Source organism: Carcharhinus amblyrhynchos, chromosome 7 (genome assembly GCF_965287045.1).
Source record: "Carcharhinus amblyrhynchos chromosome 7, sCarAmb.v2.hapA, whole genome shotgun sequence".
NCBI lineage: Eukaryota > Metazoa > Chordata > Chondrichthyes > Carcharhiniformes > Carcharhinidae > Carcharhinus > Carcharhinus amblyrhynchos.
The window spans coordinates 49509121-49530342 of NC_137330.1; the positions used below are offsets into that span (position 1 = coordinate 49509121).

General features: G+C 39.6%; 1 protein-coding gene across 5 annotated transcripts in view; it reads right to left on the minus strand.

Moving 5' to 3' along the window:
* The window catches only part of agbl5 (AGBL carboxypeptidase 5), a 102551-nt gene that overhangs the window by 39063 nt on the left and 42266 nt on the right, over window positions 1–21222 (minus strand). For 3 of the 5 annotated variants that reach the window (XM_080192253.1, XM_080192252.1, XM_080192254.1), the window contains 2 exons: window positions 19430–19650; window positions 13284–13490 (listed from right to left, as the gene is read on the minus strand). In XM_080192253.1, coding sequence (XP_080048379.1) covers window positions 13284–13490; window positions 19430–19650 — 428 coding nt within the window. Of the gene's footprint in view, window positions 1–1082; window positions 7706–13283; window positions 13491–19429; window positions 19651–21222 lie in introns of those variants that run through there. The other 2 variants (XM_080192256.1, XM_080192255.1) reach the window with 2 other exon arrangements.

Sequence of the window (21222 nt, forward strand, 5' to 3'; positions counted from 1 at the left end):
CTAATCTGTATTGTGTGGTAACTGAGAGCTGGATTTGACATATAGCATTAATAAAGTGGATGCCATTTGGGAAAAGGGGTGTCTTAATGAGTCCAGGGAATGTAGTTATTTTCTGGGAACATGAAGTAATTTCAAATAAAAGTGCATTCAGTTATTAAATGTACTTAAGTGTCATAATGTATATTAGTCTTTCTTGTGTGTTTACTCTTCATTAATTGTTTATATAAAGACTGGACTGTTTTCTCACTGGGTTGTACACTGCTCCTTACATTAATCCAAACCAATATACATCACTATAAACCAGCGAGCATATAACACTAGCAGTGTTCATAACCAGTAGCCACTGAAAGAGAACAAGAGAAGCAGAAGGAGGGTAGCTGTTTAAGCTAACAATCTGCCATCAACTCTACTCACCAACAGCTGATGTTCTCACTTTTGGGCAGCCTACAAGGATAATATGTGGCTATAAGCCATCCACAAACACAGAGCCAACATTGCCATCTCACTTCCACACAGTAATCCAATAAAAAGAATCATTGTCTGCATGAGGAATTGATGATAGAGCGCTGGTGAGTTTTTTTCTTTTATCTTCTTCTTCACATTTGGACAGCAGCTATTCATTATCCTGCCAGACACACTTCTTCATATTTTGTTTCTTTACTTGTCCCATTACCCCTAACTTTAACCTCACATCATGAACTTGGTTACTTATTCTCTCCTACTTTCCCCTTCAAGGTATCACACATCTTCCCTTTTATCCTTTGTCATCCACTTCTCTTCACTTGCTCAAAACCTAGAAATTATTTCTAATTTTGCCCAATTCTGATGAAAGGTCCCTGTCTGTAATGTCAACTTTATTTCTCTTTCCACAGATGCTGTGTGACCTGCTGAGTATTTTCAGCATTTCCTGTTTTTACTTTAGATTTACAGCATCCACAGTATTGCAATTTTGTATTTGTGATTTATATACTTCAATTATCATATGTTTATGCATAATCACAAAATGAAAGAAGGGAACAATGCGAGAAAATATTTTTTTCAAAAACATACAAATAAAGTTTATTTACCAAAAAAAACACACATTTGAGGCAATTTCACAAACTCCACATGAATGACAAAAAGATAACAAGATCGTTCAAATTACACAAAAAGTAATTGGCATGAAAATGTGAACTGCTCACAGTAAAACCCAAAGGCTCTTTTCAAACATAGCAAACTGGCACGTGGAAAAGAGGGGTAAATAAATAAATTACTGCAGACAAATGTAATGCTTCCCAACATCAGCCTGACTGCTTTCGTACTTTTGCTGTTATAAATGATGGACCTATAACAGTAAGCTTTCTCCAATTGCAAGAGCATATTTATGTCAGTTTGGGCCAATTTTGTTATTTGTCAGTTTTCTAATTTCGTTATATGGCCATAGTTTCCTCATTTTATGATAGGTGATATATATCTCTACCCATTTTTTGAATCGTTTCTGTGCCATAAACAATTGTGCAGTTTCATTTCGCAGTCCCCAACAATCATCCCACCCCCTAAGCAGCATACTTCATATTCTCAGATACAACACAGAGGATTAAGCATTGGTTTTGTCTGGTCTTTGTTTCACTGTGGTCCTCATATATAACTGCACTTAAACAGCTTTCAAAACTTAACAGTAATCAGCAGAATAAAAAATTTGTTTCAACGTTAACGAATACGGAATTGTTAAGCATACTCCAAAGTCTGTACAATAATGATGAAATAGCACTCTACGAATTCATCTTTTACCCACCACTGGTTCTTTCTATAGAGTCAGATGTATAAATGAAATATTTAGTATAAGAATATATTTGCTGTAAAGCTGACATTTTGTAATTAGAGACATGCTTCCAATTTTAGTTGATGTATCTGAGGGAACATACTGAAGTGAGACAAAGGGCAAGTCATGGGAATATTCAGCATGCCTGGTTGCATCTGTGGAAATGGAAACATAGTCAATGTTTAAGGCCAATGACCTTGCGTCAGAATGAGAAAAAGTTTTTCTCTCTATGGATGCTGCGAGGCCTACTTAATATTTCTAACATTTTCTGTTTTATTTCAGATTTGCAATATTTTGCTTTTTACTACTTCTGTGAAGGTGGGGTTAGTGGGAAGGTTTAATATCTCATTTCTCTTTTTGCCATCAGTAGCCACACATGCTGTAACAGTGGGATAATGTCACATTTGCACTCTCTAACCAGAGAATGCTAATGGAAGAAACTATTAGAAAAAATGATTTGAAACACAAAAATTAAAATGCAAAAACTACACCTACTATATGAACTCCTTTCACAGAATATCACAGTGAAATTACTGCAAACAACAAAAGCAGTGACAACATAAGTACAGATTAATTCCAGCTTTAAGGCATTTGTTTCAGCTGTTGTACAGACTGATGTCACTGAAAAGTTATAATTTGGGCATTGTTTGCAGTTACAAAAATTACTGCTTTAAAACTGATCAGTTGCCTTCCTAAATGTGGATAATTCTGAAGTCTTATGCATGTTTACACAAGGTAAATTGCCAATTTTAGAAGAGCACTTTTAACAGAAGTGATGCCATCACAACACAAAAGTAAAAGCGTAAGTCAATAAATAAATTTCCCACAATCTGTTAAATCAAATCAATGTAATTTAGTAAATCAGACTAGCATCAAAGGGTGAAGCCAGTATCAAACACTGAAAAGGAATTAGTGAAAGACTTCACTAAAAATCCCACCTGGCTATCAGAATATTTTTGAAAAAGATTTATAAATGGTTATCTTTAACACTACAGAGTTAAGAATACGATTACTCATTGCTTAAATGATCCCTCTGGAGGATGAATTCAACATAAGCAAATCAAAACTATTGGATTACTGTTAAGTTTGTTAATCAAAGCAACATTAGACTCCAAATGAAACAATTCAGATGTGCACACCTGCCTTTTGTATATAATAAAACTATCCCCTTATCATTAGGTTATAATTGTGTAAAAAGCTGATCCAGTTTGGTCCTGGTTCCAGTTTTCACTTGTTCAAGTTTTAATCTGTTGCTATAAAAATGTTTTTGGCCACACCACAAAAAACAAAATGGCCTCAAGTCACACCAAGGAAATCTGGCAATCAACAGGCAAACACCATCATAAAATTATTAATGGCTTTTAGTATTAAATGTACAGGTAAAGCTTTTCTGTGCAATCTATTCAAATTTGAATGATCTCATACATGTTAGAAGTATGAAAGATGGGAATTTACAGGGACACTGACAAGAGAAAGAGTCAGTGTCCTCATTCTTTGCATTTCTAGCATATCTGATATCAGGATGAGCAAATCACGTACTTGGCCCTTCAAAGTGGAAGAATCAATTCAATTCTGGTCTTTTGAATCCTAAAGAAAATCTTTCCTCCAAAAAGGTTCATATAGTACTTAGTATCAAATAACTGCCAAATGCATGTGCATTGTAGTAGTGAAGAATTTCTAAGGTTCTACTCAAAAGAGTTTCTACAATCTCTAACACAGATCTATTTACGGCACACTGGAGTGAAATAGAGTTTATTGTTTCTAGTAAGTAATTTCAAATTCAAATCTGTTTCTGCAACATCTATTGAAGCAGGCTTTAGGACTACAACTATTAATGAATATACATTCAATCATTATGCTCATTAGCACAACAGACTTAAAAAACTGTTGATGCTGGTTATTTCAATTCAGCCCGTTTACTCTATTCTAACTTAGTAATTTAGTGGCAATTGTTTAAAACACATGACAAATCGTTGATAGAATTCATGAAAGAGGTCTAATTCTTCACTTTCTCTGTTCAAGTGCAGATATAATAGATTAAAATGTTTCCAGATATTTATCAATAAAAACAAACAAAGTAATTCTAATATAAAGTGCAGTGTGACAGAAAGATAAAAAGTTTACTTTTCAATTAACTCCTAATGGGATGAGATTTTTAAGCAAGATAAAAATAGGCTTATTGAATAAACTTGCAAGTTACTTCATGTCATGGGATAAATAGCTGTTATGACTCCTTTAGTTCAGTACTGAAATTGTTTTTGGATTGTTAACCACAGCATCAAAATATAACTGCTTCCCCAGCCAGACGGACAAAAATAAGAACTGAAATGTTTTCATTAAAGTGACAAATTTTATACAGAAGTAAATTTCACATTTGACTTTACCTTATAAGAAGGCTACTTTTCAAGTTTTTCCTATGATACTAGGCATTGTGTGCATTTCATATCACAACATGGCAACTGTACAAGTTAGTGAAACAAATACTGTTTATTTACAATTTTGGAATAGAAACCCATTCAAACTAAAATCTGACAATATGATCTAAATGAACAAAGGAGGTAAGAATAGGATTTCTTTCAAAAATCTTGCACCAAGTCCAAGATATAAGAACATAAACTACAGGAACTGAAAAGACTCCGCTGTCCATTCAGCTGGTTCCACTTCATGTGATCAGTCCCAAGAATCAGGAAAATTACATTTCCCTTGCATTTTATTCTCCATGCTAAGTAGAAGTAGAGGCAACATGAATGTGATCCCTGGGATTTGAGGCATCTATTCAGCAGGCTGACCCAATGACTCAACCAACTCTGCTGGTCATAAGTAATGTATAAATAAACTTTGTTCGTGCATTGATTAGGCCATGCTCAATATTTAGTTTTAAAAAAAGTAATTTAAAATGTAAACCATATTTGCTTACAGGTTCCAGTGACATCATCATGACAACCTGCCCTCAACTCATAATACCATACAAAGACAATTAAATGAAGATGCTTCAGTAGTGTTTGCCATAAGTGTCTACATTCTTCAGCTTGTTAGGAAATCGTAAATTGAAATTATCCAGTACTTATTTTGGAAGTCTTTTCACCCTTGCTTGATTAATTTGTACATTTTAAAAGGAAAAGGTAAAGTCTAGGATGTCTGTTTTGCTCAGACTATTCAATTTTAGACAATTCTACGTACAAAAATATTTTGTTTTCACAAGTGAATCTTCTTAAATGAGTACTCATATTATATTTCCTTCCTGTTGAACAATTCCAATTGATTAAGAAGCCACAAGCAGCTTCAAAGAGAAAAACACTATCTTGAGAAACATCTCTTTCTCTCTATGTTCTGGTAACTGAAGTTTTATTGAAGTTATTGATGTAGGATTCCATATTTGGGGCAGTCTGACCGTATTAAATATGATAAATCTTTTTTAATTCGTCCTAAAAAACCTCTTTGCCACCTTGGACTTTCAAGCAAGGACAGCATTTGGCATAAGGAACTCATTCTCACTCTACAACAGGTAGTTTTAAATTTGATTTTACAGCCATATTAAATTAAATTCAAAAGGTTTACATGGTGTTTATGTAATTGATACAGCTCAGCTGAGGCAAAGCAAATAACTAATGAAAATTTATCTTCCAGAAAGGAAAGATTTATCACTCATATTGTACATTGACATCACATCGATTCTGTTCAAAATATTAAGTTGCTATTAGAATAAATCTGGCATATATGTAGTCCCAAACATGATGGTGCCTGGACCAAGCATCAAATGAAGTTGAAAATAACCTATTCTTCCACTATATGTACTGTCCCATGCTACGCTAGCACATAAATCATGTAGAATTATGGTAACTGTAAGAGTGGGGCATTTCAGCATCTCACCAAAGTTTGATGACTTTAATGCCACAGCAGCCAAAAATGATTCAAGTGGTTATATTTTCAAAAATAAAATTTGATGTAAATTTTAATTAACTCAAGACACTAGCTTAAGCCATTGGGCGTTTATAAATATGAAAGTTTTAAAAATAACTCCTCCTCCTCTGCGGCACAGTGGTTAGTATTGCTGCGCCACAGCATCAGGGGCATTCAATTCCGACCTCAGGTGACTGTGTGGAGTTTGCATGTTCTCACTGTGTCTGCGCAAGTTTCTGCCAGGTACTCCCGTTCCCTCATACGGTCCAAAGATGTGCAGGCTAGGTGGATTACAATGCAAAATTCGAGTCCCAAGATGTCTAGGTTGGGAAGATTAGATATGATAAAAGAATGGAGCTATGCAGATAAGACAGGAGAGGGGCTGGGTAAGATACTCTGTCAAAGAGTCGGTGCAGACCCGATGGATCAAATGGCTCCCTTCCACACTGCAGGGATTCGATGAATTCTACGAGCTCTCAAAAATGTAAAATTCAATTTTAGTTTAAAACCAAAATGAAAGCAGCTTCTCCTGCCTGGTTAATTTTATAGTTCCACTAACAATAAACATATAAAAATAATTTAAGTAATTACGCTACTTTTTGATCTACTTTCTGTTAAATGGTCCAACATATGTTGAAGATGTCACGAGTGACCAATTCCCTTGCTTCCTTCATTGCCAAGTGATCTACCTGTTAAGTATCATAGCAAAGGCCAGGAATAAACCAACTTTCCAATTTCCCATCAAATGTTGTGGACAGCTCCTGGTTTCTGCCACACATATTCACATTGGATGAAATTTAGCAAACTAAGTAGTAATTAGTAGTTTTATACTGCCTTTCATGACCTTGGGAAATGCTAAAGCTCTTCAGAGCCAAGCATTTTTGAAGTGTATTCACTGCTGTAAGGCAAGAAAAAGTGACATCCAACTTCCACACAGTGAAGTATCATAAACAATAATGAAATAAATGACCTGATAATCTGTTTTAGTAATGTTGGTTGAGGAATAATTGTTGGCCAGCACATAGGGAAAACTCCTCTGTTCGAAAGCATCACAGCATCTTTAAAGTCCATCAGAGAGGACAGACAGGTTCTTTAATCTCTGTTCCAAATGAGCATACCTGTTGTAGTGCGGTGTTGCTCCAGATTATGTGCTCAAGTACTTGGAGTGGAGATTGAAGCCACAGCCAGCTGATTCAGAGGCAAAAGCAAGGCTACCACAGCAAGGCTGAGTAGATTAAATTTAACCAAACATTTGCTCCTCAAAACAAGGCACCATTCATAAGTGTATATTTTTGATGCTAGGTTTCCTGGACTATAGACCAAGCGCCTAGTGATGATACATTAGGCTGCTTTCAGCTGTATTTTGAAAGGAAGGTAGTGGGCGAAGGTCAGGCACAACCCCACAAGAGAGGAGAAATTTCTGACGGGTTTTATCATCAGGCTGCTCCAGTATCCAGTCTAATGGATGTTCAACAAAATTGCAATGGAAGTCTAACACTTTGCCCACCAAAGAATTAGGTTGGTTCTTACATCAGTTGCCATTTTTGTCAACAAGTTTTGATTGCTGTGCCATACTAGAGTCTGAATCCTTATTTAAAAGAAAGATCAATAAAAGAAATAAAGATAGAAAGGTGGAAAAAGAGATCATAAAGCAGGCCTCTATGAAGCACCAGTTTATATACCACAAGATAGAAAAACACACATGAACAACTATTTGTTTTATATCCTTTATCTATACTGCCACACTTTAAACCATGCCTTATTTTTATTCATAAACTTTTCAAATTCCGCATCAGCAAACTCCTTTCAAAATTTTCACACACATCATCCACACATTTATCAACATTCTCCATTATTTCCTTCTGTAGTATGACCTACAGAAGCTTACACACTACCAACATTAGGTTGACTGGTCTGTAGCCACCTGGCTTCTCCCTTTTGGAATAGAGGCATTATAATGGCAACCCTCTAAGTCCTCTCTCACAACTTCCAGATCTAAGAATGCTACAAAGAAAATTGGAAAATTTTACAATGACTTTTGTGAAATAATCCTGAGACCAAGTTTTCAGCAGCCTATCATAGCTAAATGAGATACCATCCTCTTATAGTTTAAAAAGTAGCAAATTATGCTGAACTTAAGCAGCACATATGCATTTAATGAAAGTCTGAATACTGCTTTCACCTTCTTGTCAAATGCATACTGATATCTCACTCATCAGTCCCTGAGGACATGCCAGCTTTATCCTGCAGAGGAGAACAAAAGCAATGTATATTAAAACCATCAAAGGCCATTCTTTGTTTTCCCCTGCAGGTAAATGACTAGCTTCCACTTAGTCCTCCTCACAGAGCCATGACTGAAATGGAAAGCTAAGGGCAATACAATATTAAGAGTGTTTTACCACTGCATGTTGGGGTATGGTGTTCCAACATGAACTAACAGGTCACCACCTCAATTATTTCTAAGATAACTTCCCAAACATTATTGATAATGCTGTTACTGTCCTCATGTAAGGCAATGGAATGATGGGACACACTCTTGCAATACTTGCAACTGGTAAAATTAGAGAAAAGGGAAATCAACTAACATCATCACTGATAAATTGTAACTTCAAAACCTATGATCTGGAGTCAATAGGGCTCAGTAGGTAAACACAAATAACTGTGGAGTCAATAAAATAGAGCGAGACACGTCACAGCTTATACTCTTGGTCTGTTTTAAGCTTGCTATTCTTATCTGGGCTGATACTTGAGGTATGACAATTGAGCTTGGTTTTCTAAAAGCAAACACAAAGTAGGAGGATAAAAAAGAACTGTAGACTACTATCCTCCAGTCACCCAACATGGAAATATGGATGAAGACTGGGTCAGATATAAGTTCCTTCCACATTCAGTCTAGTCTCAGATAAAGAATAGCTCTTCTGCAAAAGGCCAATGTGGTCAACATCACTGCAGATTATGGAAGGAAACTAAAGGAGAGGATTTGGGGAAATAGAAAAATCACAGGAATTAAAATATAAAAATTATTGGTGAAAACATTACAATTGGATTTGGTGGAGGGAGCAGCTAAGAGTTTAAATTTCTTAGCTCTTTGATATTGATCATAAAATGTGCACAGAATTTTATGGGGCCTGCAATGGGATAGAGAATGATGGCGGTGGGGTGGGGGAAACAACAAGCAGAAGGGGTGGAATGCCCATCACCTCGCTGCCATCATGGTATTCTGCCTGCAACGGGGACATAGAGAACAGCCCATCCATCTAGCAGCCAATTGTGTTATTTCAGTGGCCTATTAGCAGTCTCTTTCTTCTGGCCTTTGCGGAGATGGACTTCGAATTAGGTGATGAGGCCCAAGCAAGGGCCTGTGATGACAACAACGCCCAGCTATCACAAACCCCACCTGCCCTTCTTCAGAGCCTGTCTGATTGATCCCCACTTCAGTCAGCCCCACTTATCTTAATTCAAAACTTCCATCCATCATTGCATTTCTTGGTTAAGTGCAGCCCCACCAATGACCAACACTCCCGATGGTCTTGCTGAGACTGAAAAGCTGCTAGCCCTCCAAATAGGCTGGCAACTCTTGATTGCAGGTCTATTGTCAACTCACAAAACCCAGTCCTTTCAGTCAATAATTAGGCTCTAAAGAGCAGAATGTGGAATCATTGTGGGTGGAGAAAAGGAACAACAAGGGGAGGAAGACGCTGGTAGATGTGGTCTATAGGCCCCCAAATAATAACTTGGAGGTGGGGCGGGCTATAAACAAGCAAATAAATGATGAGTGCAGGAATGGAACGGTGATAATTATGGGGGATTTCAATCTACATATTGATTGGTTGACCCATGTCAGATGCAGTGGGCTTGAGGAAGAGTTCTTGGAATGCTGCCAGGATAGTTTCCTTGAACAGTGTGTGATGGAACTGACGAGGGAGCAAGCTATCTTAGGTCTAGTGTTATGTAACGAGGCAGGAACAATTAGGGATCCTCTTGGGACGAGCAATCATTATATGATTGAGTTTTTGATGCAGATGGAGGATGATAAAGTAGGATCCCGGACCTGTGTCCTCTGTTTGAACACAGGGGAGTACGATAGGATGAGAGGGAAATTGGCGAATGTAGATTGGGGGCGCAGATTGGTCGGTAGGACTGCTGAGGAACAGTGGAGGATCTTTAACGAGATGTTTTTCGGTGCTCAGCAGAAATATATTCCGATGGTAAAGAAGGAACGTAGGAGAAGGGATAATCAGCCGTGGTTATCGAAGGAAATAAAGGAGAGTATTAAATTAAAAGCTGATGCGTTTAGAGTGGCTAAAAGTAGTGGGCGAGTAGAAGATTGGGAGAGGTTTAAAAATCAACAAAGAATGACGAAGAAGTTGATAAAGAAAGGAAGGATAGACTATGAAGCTAAACTAGCACTAAATATAAAAAAGGACAGCAAGAGTTTTTACAAATATATAAAGGAGGAGGAGGCTGGCTAGAGTCAATGTTGGACCCTTAGAGGATGAGAGGGGGGATTTAGTGGTGGGAGATGAGGAAATGGCTGAGGCCTTAAATAAGTTTTTTGCCTCGGTCTTCATGGAGGAGGACGCGAATAGTTTGCCAAATATTAAAGATAGAAGGACAGTAGGAGTTGAGGGCCTGAGTGCGATTACTGTCACTAGAGAGGTAGTGCTTGATCGACTAGCAGGACTGATGGTGGACAAGTCACCAGGACCGGATGGAATGCATCCCAGGGTTCTGAAGGACATGGCAGAGGTGATAGTGGATGCCTTAGTGATTATTTACCAAACTTTGCTGGATTCCGGGGAAGTGCCGGAAGATTGGAAAACGGCTAATGTTACGCCGCTGTTCAAAAAAGGTAGCAGGCAAAAGGCAGGGAATTATAGGCCAGTTAGTTTAACGTCTGTTGTTGGAAAAATGCTGGAATCCGTCATCAAAGAAGAAATAGCGAGGCACCTAGAGAAGAATTGTTTGATAGAGCAGATGCAGCACGGATTCGTTAAGGGGAAGCCGTGTTTGACAAATTTATTGGAATTCTATGAGGATGTGACTAGTGCGGTAGACAGAGGGGAACCGATGGATTTTCAGAAGGCATTTGATAAGGTGCCACACAAAAGGTTGCTTCAGAAGGTTAGGGGGCATGGAGCTGGGGGTAAGGTGTTAGCGTGGATAGAGGATTGGCTGTCTAATAGGAGGCAGAGAGTTGGTATCAGTTGGTGCTATTCTGATTGGCAGTTGGCAACTAGCGGAGTGCCGCAGGGATCAGTGCTGGGGCCTCAGCTATTTACCATTTATATAGATGATCTGGAAGAGGGGGCTGAGTGTAGGGTGTCGAAATTTGCTGATGACACAAAGATGAGTGGAAAAGCAAATTGCGCGGAGGGTGTGGAAAGTCTGCAGAGGGATCTGGATAGGCTGAGCGAGTGGACGAGGACCTGGCAGATGGAGTGCAATGTTAACAAGTGTGACGTTATCCACTTTGGCAGGAATAATAGTAGGAGGGATTACTAATTAAAGGGTGAAAAGCTGCAGCATGCTACGGTGCAGGGGGACCTGGGGGTCCTTGTGCATGAGTCGCAAAAACCCAGTCTGTAGGTGCAGCAGGTGATCAAGAAGGCGAATGGAATGCTGGCCTTTATAGCAAGGGGGATAGAATATAAAAGTAGGGAGGTCTTGCTGCAACTGTACAGGGTACTGGTGAGGCCGCAGCTGGAGTACTGTGTGCAGTTTTGGTCGCCGCATTTGCACAAGGATATTTTGGCCTTGGAGGGAGTACAGAGGAGGTTCACTAGGCTGATACCAGAGATGAGGGGGTTGGACTATGAAGAGAGACTAAATAGACTGGGTCTATACTCGTTGAAGTTTAGAAGGACGAGGGGGGATCTTATAGAGACGTATAAGATAATGAAGGGGATGGATAGGATAGAGGTAGAGAGATTCTTCCCGCTCAGAAAGGATAGCAGGACTAGAGGGCACGGCCTCAAGATAAGGGGGGAGGGGGGCAGTTTAGAACGGAGTTGAGAAGGAACTTCTTCACTCAATGGGTGGTGAATCTCTGGAATTCTCTGCCCGTTGAAGTGGTGGAGACTACCTCACTAAATATATTTAAGTCATGGGTAGATAGGTTTTTGGTAGGCAAGGGAATTAAGGGTTATGGGGAGAAAGTGGGAAAGTGGAACTGAGCCACTTCAGATCAGCCATGATCTTACTGAATGGCGGGGCAGGCTTGAAGGGCTAGATGGCCTACTCCTGCTCCTACTTCTTATGTTCTTATCTTAATTAGGGTGACAAATGTTAATAAGTGTAGAGAGGTGCAGAAAATAGAGCCAACATTGCAATTTAAATGTTAACAAATTAATCTGTTGTAAAATTAAGTCTTGGTTAAATTTTCTAATGCTAATGTAATTTAATCCCTGATAATATTGAAACCTGTAAGCAAATTATTATTTTCCCATTGGTAAGAATAAACATTCAAAGCATGGTTGTACTTGAAGAGAAATCAAAACTACTTCAAAATTTCCTCTGACTTGGTTAGTTGGAACACAAATTAGCACACGGGGCCACTAAAATAATAACATTTTCACAGGATGATTTGATATTTAACTCTTTCGCTTATGTTTGTTTGATGAAACTCTGTCAACAATGAAGAACAGCTCAGTTACTTTTATTGGAATATTGTTCTTGGTTAGTGTCAATGGTCCAAACCAGAAAATCGAGGGAGATGAATTTAATATTGTATTTCTTAACTGAATTGGCCTCTTACTAGCTTATGGAACTGAGTGCACAATCAACTGTTATACTAGAAAATCCTCAAAATAATAGAATCATACTGGGCCCTCCCTTTAATAACATGAGCAATACTGAAAAAGAGAGATATGCTGTTGAACCTTTTCATCTTGCACTCATCCAAACAGCTGCAAGAATGCCAAACTTCAAACGTAACAGCATCATACTGCATGAGAAAAGGGTTCTGATTGGTTGGTAAGTTTGCTCAAGGCATTGCCATTGAGAATACACCAAGGAACAATTGTCACTCACTCATTTGTTTAATTCAAAAAAGGCACAATGCCTGGACATGCTCCTATTGCCTGCAGAGGACAGGTATGGATACATGTGGCTTCCAATAATCATAAGTGATGCAAATTGTTAGCCTAAATGATAATCTTATATTGGTTATTGGTGTAATTCTTAGCACACTTAGAAAACACAGTCCAATTGCAGTATTTAATGTCACCATGTTCTGAAATTTGCAGCTTCAACATCTTTCTTTTTTTCAGCGATGCTTAAGTTCTCTATTACATATTTTAGGACAGTTCTTTTCACAATGAAAATATAAAGTTATGTATTTTATTCTGTTTACCCATACTTTTTCCTTAATTCTGATTGTCCCTTCTCTGCTGGCTATTGAGGACATATGAAGATCCCAAAATACTGTTTCTTTCACCCAGTAACCCCAGGGAAGGTAGGCCGGGGTGAAGCAGAGGTGAAAGGTGTTTGCCAAAGGCTTTGCTTAACAGGCCTGGCTTGGGCATGGATTTTAGAGATGGGTAAAACTTGGAAATGCTTGAAGTTTGGATTGCATACAAACCTGCCATTTTGAAGGAGGTTGGCAGAGAGCAAGGCCTTAAGCTGGAAGGCTGGACTTGGAATGGGTCTTTGGAGAAGTTGAGGGAGACAGATGTTGGGCACTGTATGTGCCGATGCACTGAAGAGCTATGCTGGCTGCAGGGATTGTTGGCTGCTGCTGCTCTCAACACAGCCTGATGCTGACGACGCTTCTCCTGTGCTCTAGTTTCTAAATGAACAAAACACAAACACTACTAAATTAATGAACAGAGAATAAAAAATTTACATGCAACTTCTACCTGAAACTGTATGCAAACTAGGTTAATGTTTACCAAATACCTTAGTGTACACATTATATAAATGTTTTATTCCAGAAATTTGCTAAGGCACCAAAACAAAACTGTATTCAACAAGTAAACACATACCAAAAATTCAAAATGCATAAGCCAGAAATGTACTGTGAAAAAAGTATAGGGCGGGATTTCACCACCTCTTTAGCGTTGGGAAAATGCTATAAAAATCCGCCATAAAGCGGCTAGAGCGAATGGCGCTGGTTTTTGTGACCAGCACGATGTTACAACATCCGGATTTCTGGCACGGTCAGCCTCTTGCCGGAAATGGATAAGAGGCTGGTTAATTTATTTATTAAAATCATGTTTTGCACATGTTTAGCGAGCCTGACGCTCAATCGTCCAGGCTCACTTGCCTTTATGGCCTCGCTGGGAGTGATTCTCTTCGGCAAGGAAAAGTTGCGTCGGCCTCGCTGGTGAAACCAAGGGTCATTCAAGCCCCCGGGGAAGACAAGGGCAAGGTGGGAGTGCCCCTTCGGCAGTGCCATCTTGGCATATTGGCAATGCCAGCCTGGCATCTAGACATGCGGGGCAGTAGTGGCTACATCTAAGGCTGCGGGCCCCCACGATTGGGGGGGGTGGGGGGGGGGGGGGGGGGGGGGGGGGCGGCAGGCGGTGGGGGGGGGTGGGGGCGGCTAGTTGAGGCTGCCTGCAGAAGCAGAGCCCTGATAGCACTGTGTGTCAGACTCCTGCTACTGTTAATGTGCATGTGCAGCATCAGAGGTCTGCACATGCACAATACCTCCTTCTACAGGCTTTCTGGCACATTAAGCCCTACACACTGACTTCTGTAGCAAGAAGCAGACTTGCCCAAAATTTAAAAGACAGAGCGAATAAAATTGGACCTGAAAACACACCCAAAAAACGGATCTGCAACTCTCCCTGTTTCACGCCCGCCAGACACTTAGAAAAAAATTATTGTAAAATTCCACCCATGGTCTTTAATTTTATTTTCTGGAATTATTAAATGATTGGCTTTGCAAAAAGACCTAGAAAGTGTCAATAACATGTTTTCAAATAGGATCACTACAGCACTGAAAACCTGGTGGTGTCAATTAAGATTCCACTTTAAATATGTTAGCTCAATGTATAGTTCAACCACTCACAATTAGTAACATCAATGCCTACAGTTGGACTAGTTGCAATCCAAGGGCCTTTTGAAACACAATGAAGCGTTTCTGAATCAGTAACTTATTGACATCTTTCTCTTTCAATTGTGGGATATGGACATTGCCAGCTAGGCCAGCATTTATTGCCCATCCCTAATTGCCCTTGGTGTTGAGCTGTCTTCATGAGCCACTGCAGTCTACGTGCTGTAGGAATACCCACAGAGTTATTAGGGAGTTCCAAGATTTTGATCCAGTGACAGTAAAGAAGTGGCAATACAGTCCTAAGTCAGGATGGTGGGTACCTTGGAAGAAAAGTTGGAGGAAAATTCACATGTGATGGTGTTCCCATGCATCTGCTGCCTTTGTCCTTCCAGATAATAGAGGTCACAGGTTTAGAAGGTGCCATTGAAGGAGCTTTGGTGAGTTGCTGCAGTGCATCTTAGATGGTATACATTGCCGCCATTCTGGGTTGGTAGCAGAGACAGTGAATGTTGAAAGTGGATGGCGCCAATCAAGCAGACTGCTTTGTTCTAGATGGTGTTAAGTTGAGTTGTTGAAGCTTCAGTCTCCAAGGCAGTTGGAGAATGATCCATCACATTGCTGACTTGTGCCTTGTAGGTGCAAAGGCTTTGGGGAGTCAGGAGATGAGTTACCCTTTGCAGAATTCCCTGCCTCTGACAGCTCTTGTGGGCAAAGTATTTGAATGGTTGGTCCAGTTTCTGATCAATGGTAACCCCCACAGGATGTTGATAATGCAAGATTCAGCAATGGCAATGTTATTGAATGTCAAGAGGAGATGCTTAGATTCTCTCTTGTTGGAGATGGTCATTTCCCAGCACTTGTTTTCCATTAATGTTATCTTCCACTTAACAGCCCAAGCCTGAATATTGTCCAGGCCTTGTTGCATATGAATTATGGACCACTTTAATCTGAGGAGTCGTGACTAGTCGTGTTGAATATTGTGCAATCATCCATGTACATCACTGCTTCTGACCTTATGACGAAGGAAGGTAGTTAATGAAAAAGAAAACAAAATGCTAGATAAACAGCATCTGTGGAGAAAAACATAGTTAACACTTTCGATCTAAATGAACCTTCTATTGCTGAAGCAGCTGAAGATGGTTGGGGCTAGGACATTATCCTGAGGAACTCCTGAAGTGATGTCGTGGGACTGATTTGATGGACCTCCATCAACCACAACCATCTTCCTTTGTGCTAGGTTTAACTCCAACCAGCGGAGGGTTTTCTCCACTTCCCATTGACTCTCTGGGCTCCATGATGCCACGTTTGGTAAAATGCTGCCTTGATGTCAAAAGCAGTCAGTCACACCTCAACTCTTGGGTTTAACTCTTTTGAACATGTTTGGACCAAGGCTATAATGAAGTCAGGATGGTGTGGCTGTGGCAGGGCCAAAACTGGGCATCAATAAGGTTGAGTAAATGCTGCTTAATAGCACTGTTGATGACAACTGCCATCAGAGTATACTGATTAAGTGACAATTGGCCAATTTGGATTTATCTGTTTTTTTGTGACAGAACATACTTGAGCAATTTTCCATAAAGCTGAGCAGATGCAAGTGTTGTAGCTGTACTGGAACAACTTGGCTAAGGGGAAAGCTAGGTCTGAGCACAAGTACTTAGTACCATTGCCCGAACCTAGTCACTGCCCAACACTTTTGCAGTATCTAGTGGCTGAAGACTAGAATCTGTGATGATAGCAATCTTAGGAAGAGGTCAAGACAGATCAGCCACTCTACACTTCTGGCTGAAGATGGCTGCAAATATTTCAGCATTGTCTTTTGCAATGATTTGCTGGATCCCACATCACTGAGGATGGAATATTTGCGGTGCCTCCTCTTCCAGTGAGTTAATTGTCCACCAGCATTCATGATTGGATGTGGCAGAACTTTGATGTGATCTGTTGGCTGTAGGATTGCTTAGATCTATCGCTTGCTCTTTCTACTGTTTGGCATGCACCTTGTCTCATGTTGTAGCTTCACCAGGTTGACACATTTTCAGGTCTGCCTGGTGCTTCTCCTGGTTGTGTCTCCCTGCACTCTTCATTGAGCCAGGGTTGACGGTAATGGTAGTGACAGACATGCTGGGCCACGAGCAGTGCCTCATGGATGACCAGATTTGAGTTGCCAAATTTGTTTGAAATCCATCCCATTTAGCTTGGTGGTAATGCCACACAACATAACATTTGGTTTATCAAGAGAACAAAAGCTGTTCCAGCAATGAATCTGAAAATAGGTAACTTTAGTTTGCTCTATCCTAGTTTATCTACTCCACTTAGTCCTGCCTGAAGTGGATATATACACCAGATTCCATAGAGCAGCATGTATTTACATAATAAAAATGTTCTTTAGACTGTACACATAGGCCAGGAAAGGGTTTCACATATCTGTACTTAGCATGATTATATTTATCCACCATCAAATTTCACTTGTAATCTACATTAATTTAAGTAACTTCACCAACTAGCTCTTTCCTTTCTCCCTTCCAAAAATAACTAGGAACTGGCTTAGTCCTAACCCAAGAACAGGGAAAGTAGTTTTATCTCCGACACACAAATAAATAATGGAGGCACTGAGGTAGCATGCACTTGATAACGGAAAATATTACAAGAACTCGCATTATTATTACTCACTTATTATTAAATGTTAAGAGAACTCACTTAATGCACGGTGGCACAATGGTTAGCACTGCTGCCTCACAATGCCAGGGACCCGCATTCAATTCCCAGCTTGGGCCACTGTCTGTGGAGTTTGCACATTCCCCGTGTCTGCGTGGGTTTCCTCCAGGAGGTCCAGTTTCCACCCACAGTCCAAAAGACACGCTGGTTAGGTGCACTGCCTGTGCTAAATTCTCCCTCCCAAACAGGCGCTACAGTGTGGCGACTAGATTTTCACAGTAATTTCATTGCAGTGGTAATGTAAGCCTACTTGTGACTAATAAATAAACTTTACTTTAATACTCGTTCAATGGGTGATTCAAAGTTAAACCCCATGACAATTGTTTTGGAGGTCACCTCCATGAATAGAAAATGGAATGACAATGGAACTGTCTCCCAAGTGCAAGAATGGATAACTATATCATTGGCTTAGGGATCAGTGCCCAACTCGGTCCCCAGTAGTATTTATAATGCATGAACATGTCAAAGTCTAAACATGAATCCAATTAGGGTAAAATGTTAAGCTTATTCTTTATTATAGCTTGGTCATTTGCAAGAAATGCAAGTGAGGAACTCCAGGAAATTGATTATGATGCAAAAACTGCAAAGATTAAACTTTTCTAAAACTTATCCAATCTGCTTCAGTCATCATTGTCACGTCCAGTATAGCAAGTCCTACTCATAACTTGAAACATGGATTGTATTCAGTATATATTTTCTGGAACAATGTTTTCATGTTTAAAGAAATGGTCATTAAAAGACTGCTGAGGGTCAGGTGATTTTTGCAATTTCTGCAAGACTCAGAAAATTCTGAAGTCTGCAGTAAATTCCTAAATGAATGACCATGGGTGGGATGCTCCCCTTGAATGAACATGCCAAGACAAAACCACTTGTGGAATTCAAACCTCTTTGATTGTGGATTCATCCAAAATTCAAAAGCTAAGGACATCTAAACCTATGGTCTGCGAGTCTGATCCATAAAAGGAGTACAGAAACCAGTTAATATCATAAATAGGTGTGAATGATCACTATTCATTTACCACTGTCATGGCTTTGAATGGCAATTGCTTCGAAATTCAAATTATTCTGGATGAATAATCGAAGTGCTGATCATGTGGTAATTTGACCCTAACGGATTTCAGATCATTCAACTTATTACCCCAAGAATTATGGAGAAACCAGTGAGTCTGCAAACCACACAGTAAGAATCAATATCAGAAAATGCAGCAACATCTGCGCTTTAAAACTGCAATATTGTTTCTAAGTCTGTTGCTTTTTAAATCCACCAGTACAGGAACAAAATCAAGTGCAAGAACTTGATCTCCTGGTCGGAAGACTACAAGTTATTAACTTTGAGGGGATCCTGCAATAATTCTGATACACAACTCCAAGTATTGAATCCACCTAGACTATGCTTTGGCAATGAAAATGCATTTTTTTCTGGGCCTGCAATGCATTTTTCTCTTAAGACAAGCCAAACATGTGAATTACAAACTATTTTTTTGTTTACAACACGTACAAATGCAGTTTGTCTTTAACTGTACTTTACAAGAGAGAGAAAGAGAGCGAGGGTGTAGGTGTGTGTGCAGCTGTGTGTGAATGATGTAGCATTAGATTTTCAGAGTGAATGTGTAAATACATAATCCTCTTTGCTGTTGGTTATTCAAATTGGCCACACACTCAGGTTAAGAAACGTACACAATTTGCTTTTCCAAAACACACTGATTATGGAGAGTAAGAAAAGGTAATTAGTTATCAAAGTATTACTTTAGCCAATTTCCAACATGCAACACTTGCCATTTTTCAATATTAAATACATCCAATTTTTCACTTAAATCCTTTAGTAATACCTTAAACTATACCAAAACAAAACACTCAAAGTACATAAAACATTACAAACAAAATAGAAGAAAGAGAGGAGGGAACACGAAGCCAAAGAAGGAACAATTAGGAAGGCTGGCCATCAGCTGTGAAAAAATATTTTCTGCAGATATATCTCAGTTACGGTTTACAGTATTTACCAGAGGACATCTTACCTCTCACTGGTCCGAGTGTTTTGTGGCCACCTTTTGGAGGATTATGATTTAATCCTGGTGCACAGACCCCTTTGGTCGTTCCAGAGTTGGAACCAAATGTGAAACTGGTAGATGGTTTAATTGGAGATGGATTTTGGTGCCCATTGCTGTTTCCAGAGATGCCATTCCCATTACTCTTTGTTTTGCTGAGGGAATTTTCAGAGGCTGACGATGTTAACCCACTGGGTTCGAGTAAAGAGAGAACAAATATATTGAAATGTCTGATAATAAAGCGCACGAATATCAACTTGGTAAATAATTAGTTCACTTTGATAGGACGATGTCACCTTAAATACTAAAGCATATAAAGTTCTCTTTGCTTCATCTGAAGACCACACTTCAAAAATTGTATACACAAATGCAAAGAAAAGATAAACACAAGAAAATTCAAATAGATCAATCACTCAGTGAGAATGGCCTCAAAATAAATTCAATTCAAAGCTCAGTTGCAAGTATACGTGGACACTTAAAATTTATTTATTTACAGAGTAGTTATCATTTTGGCATTCGGAAAATAATTTTTCATTTGGAAGCATACCAAACAATCATCGCAAAGTTTTAATTAGTTGCACTGCAATAATAATAACACCACAACAATACTTTTAAAGTAAAAAGCATAATCATCTGTAGTAGCCCTCTCCCTATGAAGTAAAGGTCAAGCAGGATTTAAGCAGAGATGCAGACACACCAGGTCAACATGAGACAGCTTTGACAGTGCAGCCAGGAACACAGTTGCTGCTATTACAATCCCACTTTTACTTGGGATTTTGAAATTCTATGAACAATAAAGTGTTCTAATGCAAGTACCAAACCCAATTGCATACCTTGTTGAATCATGACTAAAATTAATACGTGACTAAGATAAAATCTTCAATTCAACTCATGCAAGATGACTGCTGGAATGGGCACATCTACTGAAAACTCTGACAATGCAACTATGATGTTGTCAACGACCATTAGCACAGTGACTTCTCTTGCTGAGAGCTTCTTCCCCTTCCTCCTCCCTCTGCCAGGGGCTTGCACTGTTCTGTATGGCTTCTGCTCATTCTCCCAGCCATGTTAAATTTCAAGGGAAATGGCAGCTATTGCCTGCATACCTGGAATTAGCAAGCTTGTACAGAATTGTTTAGTCAAAAAAGTCCTTCAGCACTTGCCACACAACTTCCTGTAGACATCAGCAACTCTACAGGACTCTAGAATGCACTGAATATTTGCACAATCTTGGCAACTGCCAGCAGAAACCATTCATAAAACTAATCTGTGTTGCTGATGACCCTTTTAAATAGCGTTAATGCAGGGTCCATCATGTGCAATTAAGAATGTACATTAACTGGAGAGCTTGTATTGTCAAATCTCTCATCCCTCTCCCAGCCACTTTGCTCCCTCTCTTTCACCACCTCTTCTTTCCTCCGACCTCCCCCTCACTATTTCCCACTGACCATTTATCTTTGCCAGCTACCTCACTCTCTCCTGTTCACAGATTCTGTTCCTCGCTTACCACCTCCCAAATATCTTGCTCCACTCTTTCATTGCTCTCCTGAATCCCTAGCTGCTTCCTGATTGCAAACTCACTTACCACCTCTCTTCCAAGCCCCACTATGAGCAAAGAACAGGGGTAGCAAGAGGGAAGCAGTGAAGGGATGGCGAAAACAACAAGGAGCAGGAAGTGAGGGGATTGCAAAAGGGGCAGCGAGTAGAGGGAGACAAAGGACAGTGAGTGAGGCAGTGAGTGGGGAAGCGAAGAGAGTCAGGAG